Raw genomic sequence first — 27,671 nt, forward strand, 5'->3', positions numbered from 1 at the left:
TATGTGCTGACTACCTAAAACTTAATTCCCTGAAACATACCATATCTCCTACAGTGCTTGGTACTCATGCTCATTTTCTGAAAGCCTTTCATCTACTTAAATACAAGTGATCTCTGGACCTATTAACTAATTGATTCTTCACTCACTGAGTGAAGATTTGCATGCAAGTAAGGGGGTGAGTGTTCTGTACTACTTTAGGTCCCAGGAAAGAGCTGCTCTCCTCACAAGCCTCCCCCATTTATGGCATCGTTTTGGTGGACTATAGCTGGTGTAGGAAGTCAGACAGATGAGGTCTTAGGCCAATTCCAAAAGGGAATTTGAGTATTAGAACAGACTTGATCAGTAGGGCAGAGGGAAGGTGTAGTTTGTGGAGATTGGAATTGCTGAACAGCAAGATTTCTGCCTGTAACAGCTTTGTGCAGGGTGGATGAATTTATTCCTGGGAGACAAGTGCAATAGACAATTGGGGAGGTCATACAGATGGATCACGGTGTGCAGCTGTCTGCTTATTCTCCCTCTGATCATTTGGCTTGTCACAGATGAAAGTGGGCTTTTGGGGCATAAACTGACATTCACAAGTGCAAAAGGAGTGCAGATGCCCTTGAGAGGAGAGGGTGGTGTAGTGAAGGCAAGTGGACACCTTTTCTGGAGTCACACAGCCCCATCTTCAACCTCTTGCATGCAGAGAGAGGAGGGTGATCAAAAATACCAGTATAACAGTTCAAATAGATGTCCATCACAGAATCTTTATTTTGGATTTTATATTTTCACAAGAACCAGAAAGTCCTACTTTAAACTTCTTCAGCCATCCATGAAATGATTGGACAGAAAAAGCCAACTGAGCAGTATCTTCAAAAAATAAATACAAGTGAAATCTGAACCAAAGAGCTGGGGAATTTGGAAACCAAGACGCAACAAGCTGAGCTGCACTCCCTGGTCAGTGTCAGTGAATTAATACAGTTACAAAAAAGCAGCTACGGTTACATTTGATCAGACATTTATGTCCACCAGCCATGGAATTGCACTTTATGAAGATATCTGGGCCAAGTCCACTGGGTGTACATGCAGCTGTTTTCAGTGTTGCTGCATCTCCTTCATTCTGTTCAGGGCACTGCCAGCCTGGAACCATTCTATCTGTGTCTCATTGAAGGTGTGGTTCAGCATGATTGTTTCCTGACTCCCATTGGGATGCTTGATGATGCATTTCAGGGGCTATAGAGGGGAGAGGACGGAAGCAAAAGATTGGAGTTTACGTTTTCCCTTTTCCTGGAGCAACATTTATAAGAGACAATGCAGGATGCCCTACCCTGTTGAAAGTGTTAAAAGGAATCACTTTGAGTGAGTGAGTGACCCCTTCTGTTTAACTCAATTTCTAATCCAGGGGTCCTTGAACTCAAGTGCCCTATAGACACTACCTCTTCCATCTGCAGTCAGGAAGCTCAGTTCTCCCATTTGCAATCCCGTAACACTCCAGTGGCAGCTACAGCAAATCTGTTACAGGGACCAGCAATAACTGAAGTAATTTATTTTTACCTCATCCTCAATGGAAAGAGGCAGCAGGAATGGAAGCTAGCACCATGCAGTGAGTCAGCTCTCTGGACCACCCGTAAGTCCAGAATACTGGACCATTCAGATCTGGTTGGCAGTTCCTATATTTGTAATTACTCCATTCAGAACACTAGGCCTGGCTTCCATCACTCCTGCTAGGACAGAGGTTCTCAAACTTCATTGCACTGTGACCCCTTTCTGACAACAACATTTACTACCCAACCCCAAGACAGAGGGCTGAAGCCTGAGCCCACCCAAGCCCTTTTGCCCCCAGGGCTTCAGTCCCAGGCAAGGAGACTAACCTGAGCTGTCACTCAGGGCTCAAGCCCTCAGGCTTTTGGCCCTGGGCCCCAGCAAGTCTAAGTGAGCCCTGGTAACCATTAAAATGGGCTTATGACCCACTTTGGAGTCGTGACCCACAGTTTGAGAACTGCTGCTCTAGGAGCAGAGTTAGTCATAACCCTCCCTCCCCCTAGAAATCTCTGATCCCTGGGAGTGAGCTCAGTGGAAGCAAAATGCAGCTTATTGCTGCAAAAAGGAAATCCAACCAGTTACCTTTCCGGGTGCAAAGTCTGCCAGACCCACAATGCTCAGCTTGTCCACAGGATGAATCTTATTGTAGTCAGCTGGGTCAGCAAAAGTTAGAGGCAGCAGGCCTTGCTTCTTGAGGTTGGTTTCTGTAAATAAGACGGAAAAGGGTATAGGACAGTTCAGTGAGTCTTGCATAGAAGATAAACAACATTCCACATTTTAGGTATTGCAGCATAATATACTGACAATGCAATGGCTGCTCCTCAGGCAATGGTACCTCCATAGCCAGTGCTCATTTTATCCAGCAACTCTCACTTCTCTCTTCTGAGCAATGAAATGAAGGACAGGAGTAGTCTGCTGACAAGCATCAGGAAGGTATGTTCCTCATTTTTTTGCTTTCACCCAACAGTGTTGGCAAGTGGACAAGAAGGAGCATTGTTAAGTGGAAGGGAAGTTTGCAGGGAATGTGATGGATAAGCTCAGAATCACAGAGGTACAAGAATATCCACCATACTGTTTGATACTTGAATATCACAATGAGCAGCAGTCGTGTTTCTACAGTGCCTTGCACAATGCAGCTGGAGCCCCTAGGCCCTGCAAGAGTACAAATAAATACTGATACTACATATATAGGGACTTTCAGATCTTGTGAGTAATGAGATTTCGCAGATGTTTTTACCACAGTATAAAGTTCCTTGACCATGGAATGCATGGTTCAGGTTTGGAGGCCTTGGTGTATCTATTACACTGATGAAACAGGACATCAATCCTTCTATAATTTTGCCCCAAACTATGCTTGGCTTTTCTAGGGGCAGCGTGGTAACATTTTATCTAGTCTTTAAGTACTGTGGGCAGATTGAGATCCAGCACACACTGAACTTTCAAACATGGCTGAACTGTTAAGAAATTGGGGATGGAAGCATCCAGAGATGCACCCAACTCTGTCTCACTGCAGATCCTATTGAAAAAGCCGAGACTGTTTAAGGCACATTTTCAAAAAACACATGGAAACAACTGAGACACAGGTGGAGTTTCAGTGGTACACAACTTTCTGAATGATTGCATTACATCTACCACCATTGGTTTAGTAACTCCCTCTCCTCAAAAACAGCCAATTACAAAAGATCTAAAAGTCACTCTCTGCTATCCCACCTCACCCCCTGCATACCTTTGTTGCTTTGAGTCTGCCAAGCAGCAAAGCATGTGTTTCTTCCATACCCGCCTCTTAAGAAGAGTACTTCTAATGGCTTTCCAAGCAAGAAACATTGATGGGAATGCAATAACTTAGAGACTTTATAGTAAAGTGGATAGTTTGTAAGCTTTTTGGGTCATTTTTAATCGCTGTTGGGAGTGGACCTAACAAGCTTCTTGGGGAAGCTTGTTCCTGTGTGTGTAGGGATTCATAGATTCAGACCAGAAGGAATTATTAACTCATCTAGTCTGACATGGTATATAGCACAGGTCACAGAATTTCACTGAGTTAACTCAGTATTGAGCCCCATGACTTGTATTTAGTCGAAGCACAACTGCCAAAAAAGCATCCACTCTTGAAGACATCAAGAGATGAAGAATCCATCACTTCCCTTGGTAGTTTGTTCCAGTGATTAATTATCCTCACTGTTAAAAGCTGAGCCTCTCAGTCTGATCAGCTTCCAGCCACTGATTCTTAACCCTTTCTCTGCTAGATTAGTCTTTTAGTATGTGATTTTTTTTCCCCCCATGAAGGTACTTCACACTTATCAAATCACTTCAGTCCTTGTTTTGGTGAGCTAAACAGATTGAAAGAAACACTTGTACTATACGAAGAGCTTAATCTTTTGTTCGTGGCTCTTTCAACATCCTCTTAAAAAATGGTGACTTCTGAAATAATGCATAAAGCTCTGAAGTGAAGTGGTCTCGAGTGTGGCAAAATAAAGCCAATACAGGAGATAAATCACCTCCTGACTCCTACTGCCCTGTTTATACACACAAGGATCACATTAGCTCTTTTTGCCCCAGAATGGCAGTGGGAGCTCATGGATTACTGAAATATTGGAGTGATGAAAAGGATGTATTTTGATTTGCCTCTATACAGATGTTGGGTTCAAGAATACAACTCCCCCTCCAATCAGGTAGATTTTTAGAGCACCCACCAGTGACTTTGGGAGAGGAGAAAGATTGTGTCTATCTTTAAAGTATGGTGGTAAATTGCATTTAATCATTTGACTATTATGTTCATGTCCATTATTTAATATCTTCCTCAGAGCACTGTTCACTCAAATATATGTACCTGAAAATACCTACTCTATGGGGAGGGGAAGTGCCAGATTTACTGGAGCCAGGGCAGGCTAGAGCATGTAGGTTACTCATCCCCTCCCCCAGGGATAAGCATAGGACTTGTTCTTCCACCATCATGGGGAGAGGAAAGCAGCAGAGTTCACACACTTTTGGCAGGGGGTTGTCGATCTCCCAAAACAAGGCTGAATCTCCATGAGAGTATGGGAGAAGAAGAGGAGAACTTTGGCAACCATTGACTGAAGAAGTCTGACAGGCAGCTGGACACAGGAGGTCAATGCAGCAGGATGGGTTTGTTTTGCAAAGGGAGAACTGAAATGTTGTACTGCACTTTCAGGGAGTTTTTCAGTTGTCAGTCTACAGCTTTAGGTTGCAAGCTCACTGCAGGAAGAATGGTCTTCTGTGTCCTTTACCTACCACAATGGCCTCCCAACCCAGAATTCAGCCTTTAGGCATTACTGGAATAAAATACTGCTAATGCTAATAGAAAAAAGCAATGCTAATCATGTTAAGCATCAGGTGTTAACTGCTGGCAGGACACCAGACTAGATGGACAATGGATTTGCTCCAGTAAATCCTGTTCTTCCTGCCCCCTGTACTGAACACATCATCAAGGAAATGGGTCTTCCAAGCCATAAAGCAACCTCCTTATACACCACACGGTATCCAGGTGCTGGTGGTGGTACTTACCATGAATCCGGGCAAAGCTCTTTGTGATGATGGCTCTGCCTCCCAGGTGACGTGGTTCCAATGCTGCATGTTCCCGACTCGATCCCTCACCATAGTTTTCATCCCCAACAACCACCCATTTGATACCATTTTTCTGTGATCAAAAGCAATGCAAATAATTTTATATTACACATAGAAGTTATGTTGAGAGCATTAAGATTGCAAGCCAAGCACTCAGAAGTTAAGATATGCCAAAATAAAGGTCAGCTGTGCATGGTCACACTCAGCTTCCATTCCTTAGTTCTCTATGGATTAAAAAAAATCTGCTGAGCAGTGTCCCCCAAAGGGCTCCTCTGACCCCCACATCTATGTGTCTCCCATCCTATTAAGAGCTAGGTATTGTCATCCTTGGCCATGGAGGACTGACTGGACAATGGATTTTGGAGACCCTAGATATTGCTTAGCCTTCAGGGTTGAGTTTCAACCACAACTCTTCCTGAATAGTCCCCCAATGCAATTGTCTGTCCTGTGGCAGCCACCCTGCCAGCAGAGGCCACATAAGGTAGACATGGCATGTTCCTGGAACTGCTCCCAAGAGCCAGGATTCTTCCAGCAGATAGGAAGTTAACCCATGGACACTCGTTAAGCTGGGGGGATAGGGTGGTAAGGGCATTTTCTCTAGCAATTTCCATAATCCTCAAGTTCAGCAAGGAGTTTTCAAAGAATGGAGGGGGCAAAATGTTTGATATTATTTGGAAAATTATTGATCAGATTGATCATACAGATGGAACAAACTCCAGTGAAGAGATTCCACCATAGCCTGAAGACACAACTGTGCTCATAAGGGCAGCAAGGACTTGAGCAGCATTTCCAGGGTCTCCCTTCAGTATGAGAGCTCTGGGTCGAGAAGCTTTGAGTCACTAGGTATTCTCTCCTCCAGGGAGGGAGAGGAAAACGGTAGTTACCCCACACGATCTAAGTAGAGTGGATCCGTGGAGATAACCCAAATACTAAGTGGTGAGGTATGGTGTGGCCTCTACTGCAGAATAGCATGAAGCATAGCACCTTCGCCGTAGCTTTTCAAAGCTGAACAGCTAGTCAAAAGTTTGGGAGCTGGAGATGTTCCAGTTGGGAGCAGAAATTGGTGATAGTCTTGTATTTTTTTGATACAGTTTTGTACATTATTTATAGTGTTCCATGTCTCTGAATGCAGAGGGTATCAAGCAGCAGGGAACACCTTTTGCTCACCACACCAAGAACACTTGTTCAGCTTGCACCCCTTACACAAGCTTTTCCCTAGGTTTCTTCCACGGCCAGAGAGAGTGCTTTCAGCTGCTCTTTCCAGCTGCCTGTTTCTGCCCTGACTGCCTTCACATGCCTGCACTACTCAGCAAATCCCCTCCATCCACTCATTCCAAATGTTCCTAGGTCAATTCACAACCTCCTTTTGGCTGGGGGGGGGCCCTTTGATCAATTTAAAGTAACAGCTATGTTAACGATCTAAGCAGTCACCAGTACCTCTCACCATAACACATCCAGATACTCTCGGACGTTAGAGGTGGATGTAAGGTAGGAACTCTCACCTTGTAGTAGCGAGCGGTGTCTGGGACTGGCCCAAACTCCTGAGTTAATGCATTCCGCACTGAGTTGGCCTTGCCATTCTCAATATTGATGGCTCCAATCAGCAGGTTGTTGGAGATATTGTCCAGATGGCCACGGAATTTGAGCCATGGACCGGCTGCAGAGATGTGGTCGGTGGTACATTTCCCTTTCACCTGGAGTGCAGCAAAAGAAACGAGATGAGAGAAAAAAGTCTTTCCTCACTCAGGGAAGGATGCCGTAAGGACTGACTTTGCATTTCTGGAGCACTTTTCATTCTGAAGGATCCTAAAGCCCTTTGGAAGCCATGTATGTGGGGACATCACACCTGATATGGAATCACAGCCATCTCTGGGACAAAATGCAGCAATCATTCTGCATCTGCAATGGAGGGTAAGGGAAGAACATCTATTTGAAACTGCTGGAAGAATTTTAGAAAGGCAGAATTCCACATTGGAATTGAGCCATGACACCTTGACCCAACCACTTTTTCACACTTCACATAGCAGTGGGTTCATTAGGAATCAGAAGCAAGCAATTTCTGTTACATTTCATCCAAAAGGCAGCACAGTGCTCCTTACCTTCATAGTGGAGCACTGGTTCAGTAAGGAATTAGAAGGAATAGTGCACATCTGTTGATTCACCAACCCCACTTTCCACAGCACCTGTTTTTTCTATGAAGGCCACCAATCCAAGTACTGAAATGGTCCAACCTTTCTTGGCTTGTAAAGACAGAGCTCACAGCTCTGAGATAGATTGTAAATATCGCTGCCAGCCTCAGACTCCCAGAGTGTTAGTTAAAGGAACCCTTCATGATTCAGATTTCAAGGGCTAGCATCAAAAAGCTCTGGGATGAAACAAGAACAGCACAACCTGGTGGTAACACTTTAAACCACAACACTGGCCACCAAGGAACCCAACATTCACTTCCTGCACCAATGGGAATTGGAAACATGCTCCAGGAGGGGTGCAGAGATTGTAAGGACTGCATTTCAGAACTCCCCATGCTAATTGGGGGTGTTCACGCTGACTTAATTTCTCTCTTCCTTTAGAAGAATCATGAAAAGCTCCATCTGTCACACCCTATTAAAATATAGGGAGCAATGTTTAGCTTTGTGAAGGGACTTCTATCCATGACATGCAGGACACGAAAAGCAGAAATACAAATAACGCGTTTGTGGTGGGAAGGGGAGGAAATGCCTGAGGCATAAGAACTTCTCCTAGAAAGGAACGACAGGAAAGATGGAACATGCTACAGAAGTGCCCTTGTTAGCCTTCCGCGGCAGAATATTACTGGTGCAAACAGAGGAGAGATTCAGAAGAGGATCAGACACTTCTCTGAATAGTAAATAAAAGTGGCACTAGCTGAAGTAGGCTAATAAAATGACAAGATCTACATAGTCTTATGCTTCAGGATATTAATTGAGCAGCTGGCAGTCAAGACGACATCACATCCCATGGTTATGCAGCTAATGCATTATGGGACTGTATGACTTTTTAAAGTAACCTTGCAAAACTATGGGGGCGGGGCGAGAAATCAGCACAAACAAGTCACTCACACCCCCTTTCTGTGAGGGAGTGAGCACCTGCTTTATACACTTGTCAAAACTGCTAATCTGAGTGGGTCATTAGAACCTTGCACAGTTTCTCTACCAAGTCAGGTCACCCAAATCCCACAGTTGCTTTATGGATCTGTTCTAGAACTACCTGGAGTCCTTTCAGATCTGAGCCCCAATCCACCCCTCATTCCTGACCTTGATGAGGATCAGCATGTCTTCCAGATCCTTGCCATCCCATTTATCAAAGGGCTCAAGTAACTGCAGGCGCTGGCTGGTGGGGCTTACATCTACATGCTGCCCACTTCTGTCTTTGGGGGGATGCTGATAGGTGTCCTGGCCTGGGTCAAACTCCTGTAAGGAAAGAAAGAGTTCACTACCATTCTCTTCAACCACATTCACAATGGTATTTGAAAGAAAAATAAGCCAAGTTCTTTTATTACATAAGGCCATAACTTGCGTTTCAACAATGGGAATAAAGTGGTTGTTCGTATATGAGAGGTCTTCCATGAGCAACCACCCAGTTTTCTTCCTCTGTGCCATCCTCCACTCCCACAGCAGGGTGGTCCTCCCCCCAGTAACAGCCAAACTATATCTAATCAAGCAGTAATATACATTTCCACTGATGTTACATGCCTCCCTTCACCCCCACTTGGTGGAAAGTCAGTCTACAAGACAAATGTTACCAGTGTGGGCAGCTCATCTGCATCAGGTGCTTCTAGTTTAAACTTCTTCCCATCAGCTCCAGTCAGGAAGTCCATCTCAGGGTTAAATTTCAGGGTGCCTGCAATAGCCAGGGCTGTGACAATCTGAGAAAGTATACAGTCGGTCGTAAAAATACGTTTTGCTCACTCCAGCTCTCTGATTTTAAAGTCCTACCCCCAACTCTGCCCAACATTAAAGTCTCAGACCTAGAAGTCATGGTGCTTCCAAGACTAGCAATAGAGGCAGTGCCTGCAGGGAGATGGGAACTCAAATGTTTTTGTTTTGGGTAACACAGTGAAATGCAATCAGGCCAAGATAAATTAGTTTTGGGGCTACTGAAGAGATTGGAGTTAAAGGCCTATATAAAAAAGTTTAATTGAACAATGTAGTTATGAGGTAGAGTAGGAAGTTGCCACCCCTGAATTACAGCAAGATTTAGAATCTGTTTGGAGATTGTCCAATAATTCATCTTGATAGCTCTTTGGGCAACCAGACTATTGATTTCTCAGTGAGCATCTTATACTGAGAGAATCAAAGCCAAAGTTTACAATGGCCTTCAGGGGCCTCTTCCCACATCCCAGAGCATTTGGAACATGGTCAAGTCCAGTCCATATCAGGGCTGCCAATTTTTCTTCCCAAACCCACCCAGAAAGCAAGACCTCTAAAGATAATGTAGTCTCAGGAACTGAATTCCCAGTCATTCCACTGGTCCAGCTCCCTCCTGCCAGCCTGTGTACTGTACCTCTGGAGAGGTCACAAATGCATGCGTCTCTGGGTTAGCATCATTGCGGCCTGTGAAGTTTCTGTTATAGGATGTAACAATTGTGTTCTTCTCGCCTTTCTTGGTGTCTTTCCTACAAAGAAATGCAGAGGAACAAATGTACTTTGCTAACGCCACCAAACGGTATGTTGCTTCTAGAGACTCTTCTAGAATCAGCAAGATGTTAAAGATCCCCTTGGTCTGGCTTTTGTGGCATCTTCCAGGTGGAAGAGATCACACAGTACTTTGAGAGCTATCAGGTCAGTGCTCTGACCTAACATTCCCTCTCAGGAGCATAGGTTATAGTGTGCAACACTGAATGAGCCACTGCTGAGCAGTGATATTTGATATTTTAATGGGAGGTTGAGCTCTCCACATCTCTGTGCTACTCAAAAGAAGTCTAGCAGCACACAGTATGGGCTGCAACGCTACTCCAATCCTTCGGAAAGAAGATGTGAACACAAGACTCTCCAAACCCCCGTGCCACTGGCTCTCCCCACCTATACAACACAGGATCCAGGTCAAATGTCACCCTTTGGTTTTAAAAACCAAAAACCCAGCAGAGCCTTAGCTCCATCCTCTCACACATACCTTTTCTCTTTATTCACCTCCTCTGCCCCTTCCTAAAATATGCCCACTCTTTTCAAGAGTCTTCCCCTCTACAGTTCCCAGTTATTCTTCCCCCCTCCCACCATGTTAAATCTCAACTGAAAATTTCCCTTGTCTGTAACTCTTCCTTTCTCTCCTATTATTGATCATCTGTGGCCAAAATGCACTAGTTGATTCGCTTGGTACTCTTAATATTGAGAGCTTCTGCTATGCCAGTCAGTCTTATTGAGCACTTCAGGATACCAGTTTGTATGAAAAGTGCTTCGAAATAAACCTGTAGAAGGGATTTTCTCATGTTCATACCCCCTTACCTGTCCCACTGCCCAATGCATGGCCCACAGGCATTGGCAAGAACCACCCCTCCAACATCCCGCAAGATTCCAGCCTGGGGAGGGAAGGAAGAACAAAAAGTTACTCAGCAGAAAAAGCAACCCAGCAGTCTGCATTCCAGCCTTTCAGTGTGCAGTTGCCATGTTTCTGGCAAAAGAGATGTCACTAACTAGGGCACCTCAACCTGAAGCCATATTGAAAGGGGAAGCAAATATTCTTGTGTACTTCATTTGAGTCATTTTGAAACAGACAGTTTAATCCAGGAGAGCCTGTACTTTGGTACTGGGGGAGGAAAGGTGGGCATCTGTACTGCTGCTGCTCATCCTGTACTGGTTTTAGAAGGTTTTGCCTGCCAGTCCAGTACCTTGCACTAAGTACTAAGTTCACTTGACCAGAAGCCACTTCTTAACTATTGGTACACTCCCTAGTTTCCAGATACAGGATACCCGGGAGCAAAGCATTTTACAGACACAGAGTGGGAAACAAGGGATCCATTCAAAAACCACCAGTTGTGGGCAGAGTCGTTATGCAGAGGCTTGGGATACCCATCAGGAGATTGCAATGGGCAGTGTGAAGACTCAAGTGTTGGGAGAGGTATCAGGTGTGTGGAGTGGGAAGTTTACACACAGGTGTACACATTCAGAAATGAAGGCTGATGTGGCAGGTTCACTAGCAGTCCCAGTTTGGATGGGACAGCCTTGGATTTTATTAAGCCGTGGAACTGGTCAGAACATGGATTGTGCCATCCCTCCCACCCCCTTGCCTAATCAGTTTTTTCTCCCCATCACAACTGGTTTTGATGGAAAGTTTTCAGTCAGCCTTACTAAGCAGTCTTGGGAAGCTTTTATGCTGCGACTCTGACAGTGGGAAGTGGCTGTGTGTCTGCAACGCTGGTGTCTCTCCTCGGGCAGCTCCAGTCCCTGCTGGCTGCTTCAGTTTCACACAGTTTCAGCCCTGCTGTTTTGAGCACAGGAGCACCATGCTGAGATAGTGGGGTAGTGGCAACTGGCTCACATCCTAAAGCTAACCCCTACATATAGTTGGGAGCAGGAAAGGCAGCCAGCGCACCAGTGGGGTGATCACAGCAAGAGGACTTTTAGAGATCAGCAAGAAGAGAGACTTTAAACTCTCCAGCACCTGCCTCCAGACCTCAAATTCTTTGGAAAAAAGCCATTCCCGGAAAATAGTTCAAAAGACTCATTCCTCTGATGGTTATGTGCTCAAAGGCTGGGGGTGTGCGTACTCACATAGCCATCTCTTTCAATGGTGGCTCGGATCTGCTCCGAGCCGGGTGTGACAGTGAACTGAGACTTGCATTTCAGCCCATGTGCTAGTGCCTGCTTTGCCACTGCAGCGGCGCGCCCCATATCCTCATAGCTTGAATTGGTGCAACTGCCAATCAGACCTGTGTGGTTTTGATGGATAAACAGGAAGCAGTTATTTCACTACCAATTATAGGTTCCTTTCCTCCAGACCTACCCATCTGTGCAGAAAGCACAGGGACACCAATCTAAAGCCCCAACAACATACAAAAACAAGAGAGCTAGGAGTGGTTTCAGGTAGTGCACCTACCCCAAATCTCCCAGCCAATTTCTCTGGTTTCATAACCACTTTAAAATTCATAGAGTTTAAAGCTAGGAAGGACCTTATCTTCTGTTACCCCATTATTGAGCCCAATAACTTTCATCTGACTAAAGCATAACTTCATCTCTTGATGGCTTCAAAACGAGAGAATTCGCCACTTCCCGGGAGTGGTTCCAAAGGCTGTTCACCCTCACTGCATCTTATTTCTAGTTTTAATTTGCGTAGTTTTAGCTCCCAGCCATAGGTTTTGTTGTGCCTTTCCCCACTAGATTAGAGAGCTCTTTAGTACCCAATATTTTCTCCCTGTGAAGGAAATGATACACTAATCAAGTCACCTGTCCATTTTTTTAAAAATAAAGATCTCAATCTGTTCAGTTTAAGTTTCACTATAAGACATTTTCTCCTTGGGTCTTCCTTGATTCTCTTGAATCATGTTTGTCTCTCTCCTGTTACTATGTGAGAGAATCACATGAACACAGGAAACTGACTGTACACCAGAGTGCTGTCAAATGCACAAAGTAAACAAGTTTGAGAGATGGGGGAAATTTCCCCCATCTCTCAGTTACAGATAACACCCTAGATCACTGTAACACTTCTCCAGACTGAAGTGTAACCTTTTGAGGGCCGCAGTCTGAGTGACAGAGAAAAAAGCCGGTGTTTTACGATATTGAAAATGAGAGAACAAGAATCCAGCTCTGCTTTACAGGCCAGCAGGTCTTAGAATGGTCATGCTGAGTTGGGGCAATGACCAACTCTTGGGGCTCAAAGGAGACCAGGCTTTGGAAGGGCAAGTTTAAAGGAAAGACAGGTGGTGGTTGAGAGTCCAGCAGGCCCAGACTGAATGGAGATGGCAAGCCACTTCCTCTTGAGGCAAGAGCAGTCAGTTAGCAAGGAAAAATGCAGACCAGGAAACAGGCTACTCACCAACCCTAATATCCACTGGCCAGCCCTCCTTTTCTGCTACAGCACCAACATCTGCCACAGGGTGCGCCAGGTCTGGCGTGAAAGGCCCATTGATATGGGGTTTCAGCTTTAAGAAACAATGACAAGTAGCTGAGGGATTACACAAAGGTAATGTTTAGCATTCCCCCCACCCCCAAAATAAAATGCCTGTTTTACCCAATAATCAAAATAATTATAAAAAAATATTTGATTTACTCTTGACCTGGAGAGTCCTTTTAAAATGGAGCTCTCCATTATGGGCACCTCAGTAACAGGAAGAGGTCAACAAATTGAAGAGATCTCTCCTAAATTCTGGTTAAGGAAATACCTGAGGGCACAAGGCAGACAGCTTTGGAGATTCAGTCAGAAAACAGGCTTTGGAATTTTTTTATTTTTGTTTAAGAAAGAAAACTTTATAGCATCACCAAGACGGACACTTGCTTGAATTGAGTCAACACATGAGCATTTTGCTGTCAAGCCTCATCCTTGCTTCATCCACCTCCTCAACTATCTGTCACCCTTGTTTGTTGTGTCATATCTAAGTTTAGAGCTCAAGCTCTTCTGGGCAGGCACTGTGTCTTTTTATGTCAGCTATGAAGTGCCTACGATTCCGTAGGGTGCTATGAAGTATCCCATGTTAGACCTTTGCTCCTTATTCATCTAGGACAAAGTCACATCTAAATGTTCAAGAAGAAAGAGGTAATGAAACAAGACTCACCTCACTGAGGTTAATTTCAACCAGCTGGTCATATTCGCAGCCAGCATCAGGCACTAAGTGTGCCTGGAATTCGTCTGCCAAAGCAGCAATTTCTGAAATAAGAAAAGAAAGCTGGAAAATGCAGCGGTCAGGAAAGGCTGTACACCATATGTCCTAAGGGACACTGTCAACAGGCTATTCCCAATCCCACCATTAACCAGGTATCTTGCCTCCTGCACCATGTAACCCAGGTGACTACCACTCAGTGAACAGATTTGATCGGGCCTTTTACATTGCACACACCCTTGACCTCTCCTCATACACCTGGCATCCTGGGACGGCGTGCTCATAAAGCACCCTCTTACTGTACCAGTTAGCTGCATTTCCACCCAACTCCCATAGTGAGTAGCATGCGAAGTAACAGGTTCCAGAAGAGTCTGACATCAAGAATCAAGAGGGTAATCTAATGGAGGGGCAAAAGCTTCTAACATTCTTCTGTCTGACCAAGAGCTCTCTCTAGAGCCCATGAAGGCCTCTCCTGAATTCAGTCTTTCTGGGGGTGCTGGTGAGGAGCACAAAAGATCCCCACATCCCCCAAGGGCAAGCAAGTGGGCCACCTCTACGGTGCTGACTGCCATAGGCACCACCCCTGTGCAACACAGTAGAGCACCCAAAGCTAGAGGAGATGAGCACCCTGCCACCAGCCTTCCCCAAGCTTCTTACCAGCTCGTCCAGTCTTGCTCAAGTATTTCTTCATCCGGTGGTTATATGGGAAAAGGGAGGTGGTGGCACCAATCTCTGCCCCCATGTTACAGATTGTTGCCATACCTAGAGACAGGCCAGAGGAAAGACCCACAAACTAAGTGGCAGAGGATTTAAAGGCATTCAGCTCTTCACCACAGATTTGCTTTTGTTTGGAGACGGCAAGGCCAGGACAAAATGGGAGAGGTGGGCACAGGAAAAGAAGTCCACATCAGCTCAGTCTAAGGGCCACCTGATCCAGTATTCCATCTTTTTAATGCCAGATATTTATGACCTTTTGAATGCACATGACTGTATAGAGCTTTAAGTGCGGAGATCAGGGCTGGGGCGTTCTAGAAGGTAAAACACAGCTGACTGGAAATAATGGCTTGATATGGTTGTATCTGCTGAAGCCACCGGGCATATTTTGCAGCAGTCTCTTTACTACCTGCACAATACTAGGGGCAGGGTTCAAACTCCTCCCCAGCTATACAGCATTTCTCTAGCCAGAAGAGCCAGTAGTATTGATCTTGTCGACTGAAAAATGACAAAGGTGGATTTAAATGGAGTAAAAGTTATTCTTTCAGTGACTGAGCATGGAAAGCCAGTATGTTCTTATGCCACTGGGATCAGTCATGAATTTCAAGAGCACAGTGGTGAAGTTTTAGGAGCATTTTATGCAAGTGCCACTTTTCACATCGCCACAGGCAGGCCCAAAGCCTCTGTCTAGGGCTCTAGAAGCAAAAACTACTGACCAATCACCTTTCATCTCTCCCCCACTCCAGTTATCTTCATTCGCTCTTGTAAGAGGCCTTTCTTCAGCACCAGTGCACATACCAACACTCACTAGCAATCACTGGCTTCCCTTTCCTTCCTCTAGTTACACAGGCCTGATCAGGTGTCCAAACCCAAACACAGGAAGGTCATCTACCACCTGTATCCTGTCAGAACCATGAAAAAAATCTCTCTCCACCTCCTCCAAACACAGGTGAGGCCCCTGCATCCTGCCAACTGTCCTGACTGGCCATTTAACAAGACTCCCCTGTTACAGACAGCCATTCTATGCTCCTGAATTGCAGGAGTCACAGTTGAGTGATCACTCCTACCCTGGCAGGAGCTCTGTGCTTGTGCAGCATTCCCTTGCTCTGTCAGCCTGCGTTGCAAGAAATCAAAACTAGAGTCAGTGTCTTCGGGACACCAAAGCAGCACATTAACTACCAGGCCAGTTTCAGGGGTTGGGTTCTTTTAAAGAACTCCCATCACATTCCTTTCCTACCCTCAGTCCACCAGTCAATCCCCATGATCATCAGAACAGCAAACAGCATCAGTCTGCGCATTACTGTCCAGAGACCGCAGCCTCCAGCAGCAATCTATGTCCCCAGTAAATGAGATGGTGTTGCCTCACCGGTGCAGGAGATTGAGTCCACACCAGGCCCATGATACTCAATGATGGCACCTGTGCCACCTTTCACAGTGAGGATGCCAGCCACTTTCAGGATCACATCTTTAGGAGAGCTCCAGCCTGACAGCTCGCCAGTCAGTTTTATGCCAATAACCTAAGGAACACCAACAAAAAAAGAGAAAGCTTGCTAAAATATGGAGATTTTATCTTCTGCTGGCTAAGCCAATGAGCATCTACATGGATCCCGCTCCTCCTAACTTCCGAGTGGCATCAGTGCCCAGAATCGGTATGTGAGGCAAGGAAGGAAATCCTGAAGTATCAAACCAAAGCTCCAGGAAACCTATATTGCCAGGAGGCCTGAATCCTTTTGCATGGCTAATTAATGGGAAGTTCCTGCTGATGCATCCTTTGAGGCACACAAAAAAATAAAAATGAACATGCAGGGAGAGGAGACTCAGAGTTGCCTGTAAAGCATGGTTTAGTTGTTTCTAGACTAGTCTACTTTCCCAAGGTTATAGTGGCTCAAAGTGCTCATCTATCTGGGAAATTCAAGTTCCCCTTTAACTTCTCATTATTTCAGCCCCTGGCCCATTCGGAATTAACCCTTCCCCCACCATCTCACCTTTGGGCATTTGAGCTCCCAGGGGATGCCTGCCATGACATCTACTGCATCGGCTCCACCCACTCCTATGCAGATTCCACCCAGGCCACCTCCATTGGGGGTGTGGGAATCCGTACCGATGAGCAAAACCCCAGGGTACGCGTAGTTCTCCAGGATGATCTGAAACAAACGTAAGTGGAGAAACAAACAACAAGATGAAACTTAGTGAAGAGGAGAGCCAGGAGCAAAAGGAGCCCTGGACCAGATCAGTGATTTAGTTTGTAGGTCATGATCCCAAGACGGTCACTAGATTATTTCAGGTTGCAAGCTCATTGCCATTCCAACTGCATTTCCCACCAAAGCAGATTTGTCCAGTCAGCCACAAGTAGCCCTTCACCAGATGCCAGGAAAGAATCTCAACCAGTCCAGTCAGAGAGAGAAGGCTATGAAGCCAGTGATAATACAACATGGTACAGGGTTGTGTGGGATCCCCATGAAGTCAGAAGGCTCCACACAGGTGTCAAAGGCAGAATCTGTTTCATAAAAACCCAGCTAACCCACTCAGGTGACCCCAATGGCTGAAAACAAAGGTTCATGCATTAACCTGAGACCCTCATTCATCAGGCCTAGCAAGGCCTCGTCTCCAAGCCCTCTCCATCAGGTCCAAAGAAGGCTGCCCTAAGCGCACCTCAGTCATTGGGGGTAGGGTAGCAAACAGGTCAGGGTTAGAATAAAAACAGCAACAGCAGCTGAACTACCTTTTCCTCCCAGGTTATACTTGCAGGGCCTTTGGCACTGGGGTTAGAGGGGCACACTCGCCTTGATCCCACCCAAGAAATTAATCAGCTGATAAAGCTCAAGGCTAAGCCAGAGCTCCTGCCCAATGCTACTAAGGAAAAAAAAATACAAAGAACAGTACTCAGCACTGACATTCCCTTATGCCCGAAAGCCCCAACCAAAGAAACCCTGCTCCAAGCGGTGCTTTTACCCCACAAAGGGTGAAGTGCTAGAAACTATTCTTGATAAGGTGCTCAAATAGTGATGGTAGCAGAAAACACTATCACAGACACATGCCCACATGGTAAGCGTTGCCCTATGGTCCCAGAGCAGTGGCAGAAGTGAGTTGTTCCCACAGTTTCCTGCGCAGGCTCAAGTGACACTCCCCTTTCCCTTCTAGGCTGGCCCATTATGGGCTGAAGGTAACATATCAGCTCTAAGATGAGTTGCAAACAGAGACCTTTAAGCCACATCTTAAGTGCACTTGCCCAAGACCCTCCAGTCAACTTCTTAGGTTTTACAATTGCATGTTCCTCCACAATCTTTTCCCTGTTTGTGTGGGACATTCACAAAATAAACAGGGGAAGCCAATTAGCTAGGTATGGGAAAGCTACAAAACAGAGCATGGTCAAATACACAAAACTGACAAACTAAAAGTAACATGGGCTTTTCCTTCCAGTCTCCTAATTACACCTATCATAAGTGTTACTTATAAAATAGGTTAAAGAGATTGAGAGAAATGTGATTTTTTTAAGTTGATTGTATTCCGTTAAGGTGCTAATGGAACATGAAATTCTAGAAATGGTTTTTTGTTTAAGAAAAAAAGTTACTTTCACCCTCAATGGAGGGTACTTTTTGCATTTCACAAAGTCTACATAAGTAACTCTAGACCAGGGGTGGGCAAACATTTTGGCTTGAGGACCACATTGGGGTTGCAAAACCATATGGAGGGCCTGCTAGGGAAGTCTATGCCTCCCAAAACAGCCTGGCCCCACCCACTATCTGCCCCCTCCCACTTCCCACCCCCCACAGAACCGCCAACCCATCCAACCTCCCCTGCTTCTTGTCCCCTGTTGACCGCTCCCACCCAGGATCCTCATCCCTAACCATCCTCCTAGGACCCCACCCCCAGGATCCTCATCCTTAACCATCCTCCTAGGACCCCACCCCCTAGTCAACCCCCCCTGCTCCCGGTCCTGACTGCCCCACCCCATATCCATACCCCTCCCCCTGACAGCCCCCCCAGGACTCCCATGCCTATCTAACCTCCCCCAATTCCCCATCCCCTGACCACCCCCCAGAACCTCCGCCCCATCCAACCACCCCCTGCTCCCTGTCCCCACCGCTCCACACCCCTGCCCCCAGACCCTCTGCCCCTTATCCATTCCCCCCTCCAGCCCCCTTACCATGCTTCTCAGAGCAGCAGGAGCTTGCAGCCCCGCCGCCCAGCCAGAGCCAGCTGCACTGCTTGTGTGGCGGCTTTGCTCTGTGTGTGTGTGGGGAGGGAAGATGGCAGCTCAGGGGCTGGGCAGGAGGCTCCCACGGGCTGGATATGGCCCCTGGGCCATAGTTTGCCCACCTCTGCTCTAGACTGGTTATTGCTTTGCTATTCTCAGGCAATAAGACAGTGCTACTGTGTTTGAGTATCTTCTCCTCCATCTCAACCCCTGGTTTTGTTAAAACTAAGATCATAAATACATCTGGTTTTAGATTTTAAAAAAGACTCTGCCCTCCCCATAAAGGCAACTTACATTGGGCCTAAGCTACTTCACAGCACCACTTTAGTGCCCCAGCCAAATCAAGCTAGCCAATTAACCAGTCAGATGAAGGTGTGAAACTCTGCCCCTTCCCACTACAGTTAATGCCAATAATAGGCCATCAAGCATCAGATTACAGTTTGACCAGCATAACCTTGGGGAACTGTCATGGTCTAGGCCAGAGGTGCAAAGAGGTCACCTTGCAGGACAAACACAGCCAGTCTAGATTAAACATGGAGGGAGGGGATATGCCTTTCCCTGGAAGGAGGGATTCTTTTAGTAATTGCACTCGTGTTCTCTCCCCACCATAAGGTGGTGAGCCATTTGCCATTCAAACACTGCAGTCACGCACTCTTTACCTGGTGAATGATTCCCGATCCAGGTTTCCAGAACCCTACTCCATACTTGGCACCTGCTGTTGCTAGGAAGTTGTACACCTCCTGGTTAACATCCTATTCATACAGTTAAATAAAGCGTTAGTAAGACATTACATTCAGTTTTCTCCCCACAGAGCAAGAGTTCAGCCACCCCCGAGCCCAATGGCTTCCTGGACATTTTGTAGGCAGTGGAGGGGAGAATGAAGTTCAGCGTCAGTGACTTCCAGGAAATCATTTTAATGCCAGAAGGGACCACAGCCATCATCTAGTCTGACCTCCATCCAGCACAACAGGCCACAGAATTTCACAGTGATCCCAGCACTGAACTCAACAACTTGTGACACCACTAAAGCATCTCAAGACTGAGTTAGAATTGCTGTTTGAAGTTATAAAACAAAACCCACACTATTTATAAACCATCCTGCTTCCATTTCATGGGCTTTTCTCTTTTGCTTCCTTCCTAGTTTCTTTGCTCTATTTGGTGCTTTGATAAGCATGTTTGCCCCATCTGTAAAATGGGACTATGGAGTCAGAGAAGCTAAGTGACTAGCCCAAGGCCAGATGAAGTTAGTGGTAGAGTGGGAAAGAGAGCCCAAGTCTCCGGTTCTACCAGCTGTACAATGCTGCTGTTTGCTGTGACATCACAATCATCTGTAGGATCACAACTATGAAGCCTTCCAGGGCAATCACTTATTGTCGCAAGCAAAAGACTGTAGGATGTCCTGAGATGTTCTTGGCACAGCAGCTGGAAAGTAGATACGATAAGGAACAGGAATGGATGATGACTTAGACACCCTGTTCTCATGCAAACACTTAAGAATAAGGAGAAGGGGGGGGGGTGGAGAGGAGACTATGTGGAGATAATAGAGGAATTGTCTCTGCACAGAACATTTACTGAAGTTTCCCATGAGGCGGCAAGGGCTCTTTGAGCTTTGTTTGCACTGGGAGTCAGGTCATTTCACTCTGTTTGTGCAGCTCTCTTCCCAAACAGAGCATGCTGATGTGCCAGGAGCAGATCCAAGCCACTCTCTGCCCTGCCAGCATTCATTCCATGCCAACTGGCAACATCAAGAGCAAAACCCAGTCAAAGGCAGGCAGGACCTTCGCTTGCCCTAATACCAGAGCGGATGGGGAGGGAGGGGGTGCCCAGAGCTGCAGCAGAACTGCTATAAAGAATACAATCACACTACAGAGCACATGTTCAGTACCCAGAGCAAGAACAGCAGGAGGGTGAAGGGAAGAAAGGGAACAAACAGTCTCGTAAGAAGGCTCCAGATTCTGAACCTCTTGCATAACTCTCAAGCTTCCTGAGGCACAAAGCATGGGACAAATACTCCTAATGAGGGGAAATTTGCTCCTGACCTCAGTTTCATGAGTGGCATAATTCACCTTATCTTACTATGATTTCCGGGAGAGCGAGGGGGGTGGGAAGGAAGGGGATGATGATATGCACTTACTTGGGCCAGTATCTTGGGCTATAAATTAAACTAGATGATTAAGATACAGCTCATCCCATGTGTGCATCCCATGTGTGCAGGCTAAAATTAATTCACCAGTTTTTATAAAGGAGAAAAGTTCTTCCTGCCCTCCAGGACATATGAGAAGGGCTAGCTACTCTCAAGCACTGCAATCAGAATGGTCCATTAAAACCAGGAGCTTATCCCACAATCTATCCTATGCTCTCAGGGTGAGGGAAAAGCATCAGTAGACTTCAGTCTTCCCATATTCTACTATACGTTTCTATCATTCATGAGGTTGTAGGGGAGGAAAGGAAAAGTCCTGCAGGATTTCCACCCCAGAAAGCGACAAGGGAGAGCAACCCTTAGTTGATAACTTGCAGAGATTAGAACAATGCTTCTCCCTCACCCAAAGATGGACTGCTGTATATGTGGCCAGGCGTATTCTAGAGATTGAGACATATCAGGTTTTGATCACTGCTGGAAGAAAATTTCTAATGCTCTAGATCAGCTATTTTCATTTTTCACTCCTTTAAAATGGCCTCTCTCTTCCCCTACGCCGAGAATACACCTTTTGCTTTGGTTTCCAAAGCAGACTGACTAAAACTGTCTTTTCTCAACATCATGCCTCACCCTTTAAACTGTTTGTGACAGACTTGTCTAGTTCAGATTGTAAGCTCCCTGGGGCTTGCACCTCTCACAACTTTGGTTTTGTACTGCACCATGTACATATATAGTGCTGTACAGTACATAATCTGGTGCAAATTCCGTTCCTGTGATTGTTCTCCTGAAAATCTGTTCTCTAGAGGGGACCACATGTTCCAAACATAGGAAACATCATGAGTCTTGGTGCAATAATGACCTTAGCTCTCCGAAGATCCTTCTCAGCCCCTAACTGGGCTTCAATGAGGTGATCACAGTGGATTGTGGAGGGCACCGCCACCCTGGGCAGGCCACTGCTGATGAACTGCAGCATTGCCATCTGAGCAGTCGCATCCTGCATGGCTACGCGGTCTGGCCGCAGGCGCAGATAGGTTTTACCCCGCTCGATATCTTGTTTCACAGGGTCATCCAGGTGCCCATATACAATCTTTTCAGACAGGGTCAGTGGACGGTCTAGCCTGTGGGGAAGACAACAGGGAGGAATTTTAATGTCAGCTCATGTTTTTCCAATCTTTTTGCCCTATTTAAATGGGGATCTTAAATGAACAAGGATACTCCTTTACTTTTCCACACACATCATCCAGAAGAACCAGACTCCCAAGGCATGTTTTACACTATATACAGAGGGACCACTCACTCCTCCCACAACATTGAAGCGCAGTGACTTCTGACAGCTGGTTAAAAGCACTCAAACATGAAACAGCGCAGAGGCCCTGGTTCAGTACTGACTCAGAAGGATGAGCACTCTTTCAAGAGCCATCAGCACCCCTTCCTGAAGCATCCACATTTCCCCCCAGAAGTTTCCAAATGCACACATTTGAGTGCAGTACAAGCAACAGTCAACCAACTCAGTTCATCTTATGAGATCATAATCCACAGTGGTGCAGTTGCAGGAAACTTTAAAAGAGAAAATACATACACAGAACCCACACAGGTCATCACATCTACATGTGCCAGGCCCTATAGTGAGTGATGATCCATCAGCTCTAGGAAACAAGTGGGGAGTTCAGGACCTTTTCAGTCCTTGTTTTTTTCCCCAGAAAATCTCAACAGAAACCCCAGTTAATTCCAATGGTGATGTTTTCTGTGATGAACCTACTTGGCTACAATGGACTGAATTGAGATAGCCAACTCATTTCACAAAGCACACAGAATAGCCATCACAAGGGAATGACTTTCAACCACTGCCAAGGTGAGTCTGGAGTAAAACTGGTGACCTTGAGGTCACACTAATCTCTGTGTCAGCAAACTAAGTTCACAATTACGCACGCAAGGTATCCCTAGGCGACCTTTTACTGTAGGTATCTGGACACGTGAATACAGAATGATAATTTCACTATGGAAACAATGTGCAAAGAGAGACGGGGATACTTTTTAAGTGTCTTTCTTGCACTACTCACACACTGTTTCCCATGAGTACGTACAAACAGACTAGGGCATGATACACCAAGACTCCCACTGGACTCCTGACATTAAACAAAAAAACAATATGATGATCTCCAATAGCTGGTATTAAATCCAATGCTAATATTTCTACTTCTTCAGCATCTCCTCCACTGCAGTGGCTTCATCGTTTGCATATTAAAAAAATACTCCCCGCAATCCCCCCGCCACACACACACCCTTCTTCACCACCACATAGGAGCCACTAGCACATAGAATTTTCATTGTTGCAGCACAGCCCCTTAAAACTGCTCTTTCCCCACTAGATTCTCCTTGTGCTACCACAGCCCCTTGAAGTCTTTTCCTCTCCTTCCCTCATTGTGGTGGTGGGTTCTCCAAACCACCTCTCACCCTTACCTTTTACGGACGATATTGATGTTTTTCTCAAGCATTTCATAATTTATGTATTCATTAGGTTCAAAGTGGCTCATGGCCACCTTAGCCCTCTGGCACAGGACAGGAGCTACATGGTACCGCCGTACTCCTTTACTCAGGACTTGCTGGAAGAGGAAGAGACAAAGATTATATTGGTTATCTATCAAACATCTGTAAGTGATCTTCCACCAACAAAAAAAAGGTAATAATGTGTGTTTCCAGCTCTGATTTCTAGGACACTAATTCTATGAGATGAGCAACAAAAACTGATTAAACAGTTTTAGAAAATGAAGACTAGCATGTTCAAGTGTGCCCCCCTACCCCCATGGCAGGGTTCGGGCTCTCATCCCACCGTCAGACCCATTTTGTCACAGTAATTGTAGTCAGGGACAGGTCGCAGGCTTCTGTGAATTTTTGTTTATTGACTGTGACCTGTCCCTGACTTTTACTAAAAATAACCATTCAAAACCTTAACCTTACTCATGATTAGATGGCCATTGGCTGAACTTTTCAAAGATGCATAAGGTATACAGACATCCAATTTACATTACAATTAATGGAAATTGGGTATCCACACTTCTTAGGCACCTGCTGTCAGAACTAGAAATCTGGCAACTTTCACCAGCACTGGTGTCACATAAAGAGGAGACAACAGCAATGGCTGAAGCTGTAATAAACTCTCGTTGTAATATCTAAGCATTGAATCTTACTCCTGGCATTCCCCTTTATCCTTAATTATTCATTCATTAGTAGACTTTTTTGGTGAGGGGCAGGGAACTCCAAACCCCACCCCACCATCTCGTTTTTCTTCTTCTCTGGTGTGTTCTTCACAAAATAATCTTGACACCAGCCTCTGAAATATTGACTACAGAATTGTGAGCTAACGAGGCAAGATCATGACAATATTTGGATGCTCTGAATCTTATTTATATTGCCCTCTCAATATCAGATGTGTGAAAAAAGTTTGAGAAATCTAGGAAGATTGGGATTGACATTTAATGCGGTTATATAGTCAGTTTTGTAAAGCAGCACTACCAACAAGATACATTTGTCCTTTCATAAAAAAAAATCTGTACTATTAGTTTTGCCATGTTGTAGGGGAGGGGATCCCAATCAAAGCCTCTAGAAACAACTGTAATACAAAAAATAAAGTGTCTCAGATCATTAAAGCACATGTCAGTTAGGAAACATAAAAAGGCACAAATGCGAACACCACTTCAAAAAGGCGCAAGTCACAGAGCTATTCATTAAAAATGCATCAACTTCGACTCTTCTTTTTTGGTTAATAATTCACCACATTTTGGTGGATGTGGTTTAAGATTCAACCACAGAACAAAGCGCAAGTACTAGAGATGAAACATTTCACTGTACCACTGACTTAGATCCCTGCTAATTCATTGTTCAAAGTGTACGTGCCGATCTTTGATCAGCCATGTGACTTCTCCCAATTCCTTCAGACCAGTTCAAGATCACTTTTTTGTTATTGACATTTCTGCAGTCAAGGTATACCCACCTTATTGTGAAAGCCTCCACTTAATGCTGTAGAGGAAGGATAAACCTCAAAGATTCCACCATCAAGCCATGGAAGAAATAGCACTTTCCAATCCCAAATTAGTAAAGGCATTTTACTATATACTGCAAGAACTCTTGCTTTAATCCCAGTCTCCTCCCCCGTTTCTGGGCTTATGCCCAAGAACTCTTTTCTGAAGTCTTAATTAGTTTAATTTATCTTCATTCTCATGCAACTTGTAATGATTAATTCTGTTATTGGACCCTCACCCTCTGTTGGATACCACAAACAAGAAGTTGAAAAGGCCCTATGAGCTGGTAACAAGGAGTCTGTAAAAACTCCTTCCACCATCCTGTAACTTATGTCGAGGCTCCACTTCAGCCATGAGAGTAGGTGATGGATCAAGGAGAACTGCGACTGATAGGTACAAGGAAGAATAAGACAAGTTACAGATCGGTGTGGAGCTGTTCTGTTGAACAAACTGCACCAGCATAAGCTCTGCTTTGTATTGGTGGATTGGGTCTTCATTAGGAGTTTTAATCCATTTAACTCACTGTCTACATAAGGAATTTTCAACAGTGGAACTAGAGTAACAGCCATCATTTTTACACAGTGAACTGTTAACAGCCCAAAGACGACTTCCTAAGCAGATGATGTCTGGAAATTAAAATAATGGTAGCGTCTCCACAACAGTCCACTCTTTTTGTTTGAGTGCAGACTTTGGTATGAACAAAATCTGAAGCCGGGCTCCCCTGCCCTCAGGTTTTAGGGAAGGGTTAAGACTGTCTCAGTGTGAATCCTAAGTGTTTGGAAGTAAAAGAAATCATTTAAGTTTTTGCCTCAGTAGGACCTTACGCTAAATTAACGTGGCAAAGAGTCCTAAGGAAGGAATAAATATTTGGATGGTAACTAAGGCCATCAATACCAGGCAGTAAACCCTTGCCTGAAGCCTGCCACAACCTCTCAGACTCACCAGGAGGGAGGAGAGAAATGGAAACATTTCAGAGATTAAGGTATCCAGCCTGGGAAAGTTGCCAGTAAGACAAGGGAAAACAGGCTTCTAAGCCACTCTCACTTGGGCCATTTCTACATTCAGAGCACTGTATGGGGGTTCCTGCATACTACACCAGCAAAGCACTCAGTGTGGATGCAGTTTATACTGATAAGCACAGCTTTGTTAGTATAGTTTAGTCCATTTCCATCCCTAAGCAAAACAAGCTATACCGGGTAAAATTGGTGTTTTGCCACCACAACTGGGCTGATCATGGATCCACAACTCTTCACATCTTTGACCAACATAACTATGCTGGCAAAAGACCCCAGTGTAGAATCATAGAATATCAGGGTTGGAAGGGACCTCAGGAGGTCTACAAAACTTTAGGTTTTAGCAAAGACAAGAGACATACCCAAGAAGAGAAATGATGTGAATCATTTCATCTTTTCCACATATGAAGATGATTAACATGACAGTACTGATTTTAAAATTCACTTCTCTGAAAGTTTCTCCCTACTACTGTTACATTTGAGTTTAAATTACTAATTATTGTAATTTACTAAGGTGAGCTGTCACCATTTTGTAAGGGGGGAACTGAGGCACAGGTTAAGTGACTTGCCTGAGGTTATGCAACAACACAGTAGGGACTAGTACGCACATCCTTATCCTCTGTACTATATGCTTTTAACAAGTGACACCTAAGATGAATATTTCTCTAATCTAGCAGTGGTTCTCTCTCCTATTTGCTTACTTTATACATAAATCATTGCCAAATACTCTTATCAGTTTCCTGTTTACGTGGATTTTTCACACAGAGAAAAAAAAGACCTCACCCAAATGTTGTACACTCTTCAACCTGACAGCCTTCACCTCCTGCAAGCCTCAAAGACCTCAACCTGTCAGAAGCTCATGGGTCCTACTAAAACCTTATGCGCCCCAGTCAAGGGCCATTGGAGGCTTATGGCCCACCTCCTCCTCGCAAAAGCTTTTGGAAGTTTATACTCTGGTGGTACTTTGAAGCATCTGAGCCCCATCTTGAGGGCTTGTGACCTTCCCTTAACCTTAGCCTGTCCTTCAGTCCCTGACAGCTTCCAAGCCAACCCCCTCTTTGAGCCACCTTTGACATTCCAAGGTGCAATCTAGACCAGAGAGGGGCTGTGTCGCCACTCGCCCTGCAACCTGGGTGCTCACAACACTTTGCTGCTCTAGCTCCCAACATGGGCTCTTTATAAGCAGCCAAACAGCATGCAGGTCACACCCTAAACATCTGTGTATAGCCACAGTGCTAGTCCAGCTGCTCTGAGCACAGCAGCCTGTCAGCAAATACCAGCCACACTCTGGCTTCCAGACACCTTGGTCACAACTTGCAGGGTGACCCCAATACTCCCAGTCCTGGATTTTCCACCCAAAATGTGTCTTCTGCACTGTCCAGCCCTATCCTTGACAGTACAGATATACTGGATGCATTGCCCCTCTAAGGGGATCAGCACACCACAGTCTGCTACCTTAAATGGAGTTACCCAAACAATTCACAAACACTAGATTAGTTTTAATTGACGTAAAACAATTTTATTTAACTACAAAGAGATACGTTTTTGTGAGTAGACGTATAAGGCATTTTACTCAAATGTTTACAAGATAAAGTGCTTTCTAAATTTACACTAGACTTGGTTCAAAATGAGGTCCATTACTATGTTTCCAGAACATAGCTGATCAAACTAGTCAGGCTAGGATCTGCTTTCAAAGTTCAAGAGTTGTTTCTTCTGTCTT

General features: G+C 45.2%; 2 protein-coding genes across 2 annotated transcripts in view; one reads left to right on the forward strand and one right to left on the reverse strand.

The window, feature by feature from the left end:
* Positions 1–720: 720 nt before the first annotated feature.
* ACO2 (aconitase 2) lies at positions 721–23,548 on the reverse strand. Its single transcript, XM_050954222.1, has 17 exons — positions 23,380–23,548; positions 21,779–22,037; positions 19,442–19,534; positions 16,570–16,728; positions 15,951–16,101; positions 14,528–14,632; positions 13,826–13,917; positions 13,090–13,195; positions 11,829–11,986; positions 10,563–10,636; positions 9,625–9,736; positions 8,864–8,986; positions 8,376–8,531; positions 6,606–6,797; positions 5,044–5,176; positions 2,104–2,225; positions 721–1,212 (listed from the first exon to the last, which is right to left on the reverse strand). The coding sequence occupies exons 1-17, from the start codon at positions 23,451–23,453 to the stop codon at positions 1,075–1,077; spliced, it is 2,247 nt and encodes a 748-aa protein (XP_050810179.1). The 5' UTR covers positions 23,454–23,548; the 3' UTR covers positions 721–1,074.
* Positions 23,549–25,303: 1,755 nt separating this feature from the next.
* PHF5A (PHD finger protein 5A) overlaps positions 25,304–27,671 on the forward strand; it is a 9,145-nt gene continuing 6,777 nt past the window's right edge. The window contains exon 1 of the mRNA XM_050936033.1: positions 25,304–25,331. Within this exon, the coding sequence (XP_050791990.1) occupies positions 25,304–25,331 (28 nt within the window). The remainder of the gene's footprint in view (positions 25,332–27,671) is intronic.

This window comes from Gopherus flavomarginatus, chromosome 1 (genome assembly GCF_025201925.1).
Source record: "Gopherus flavomarginatus isolate rGopFla2 chromosome 1, rGopFla2.mat.asm, whole genome shotgun sequence".
NCBI classification, from domain to species: Eukaryota; Metazoa; Chordata; order Testudines; family Testudinidae; genus Gopherus; species Gopherus flavomarginatus.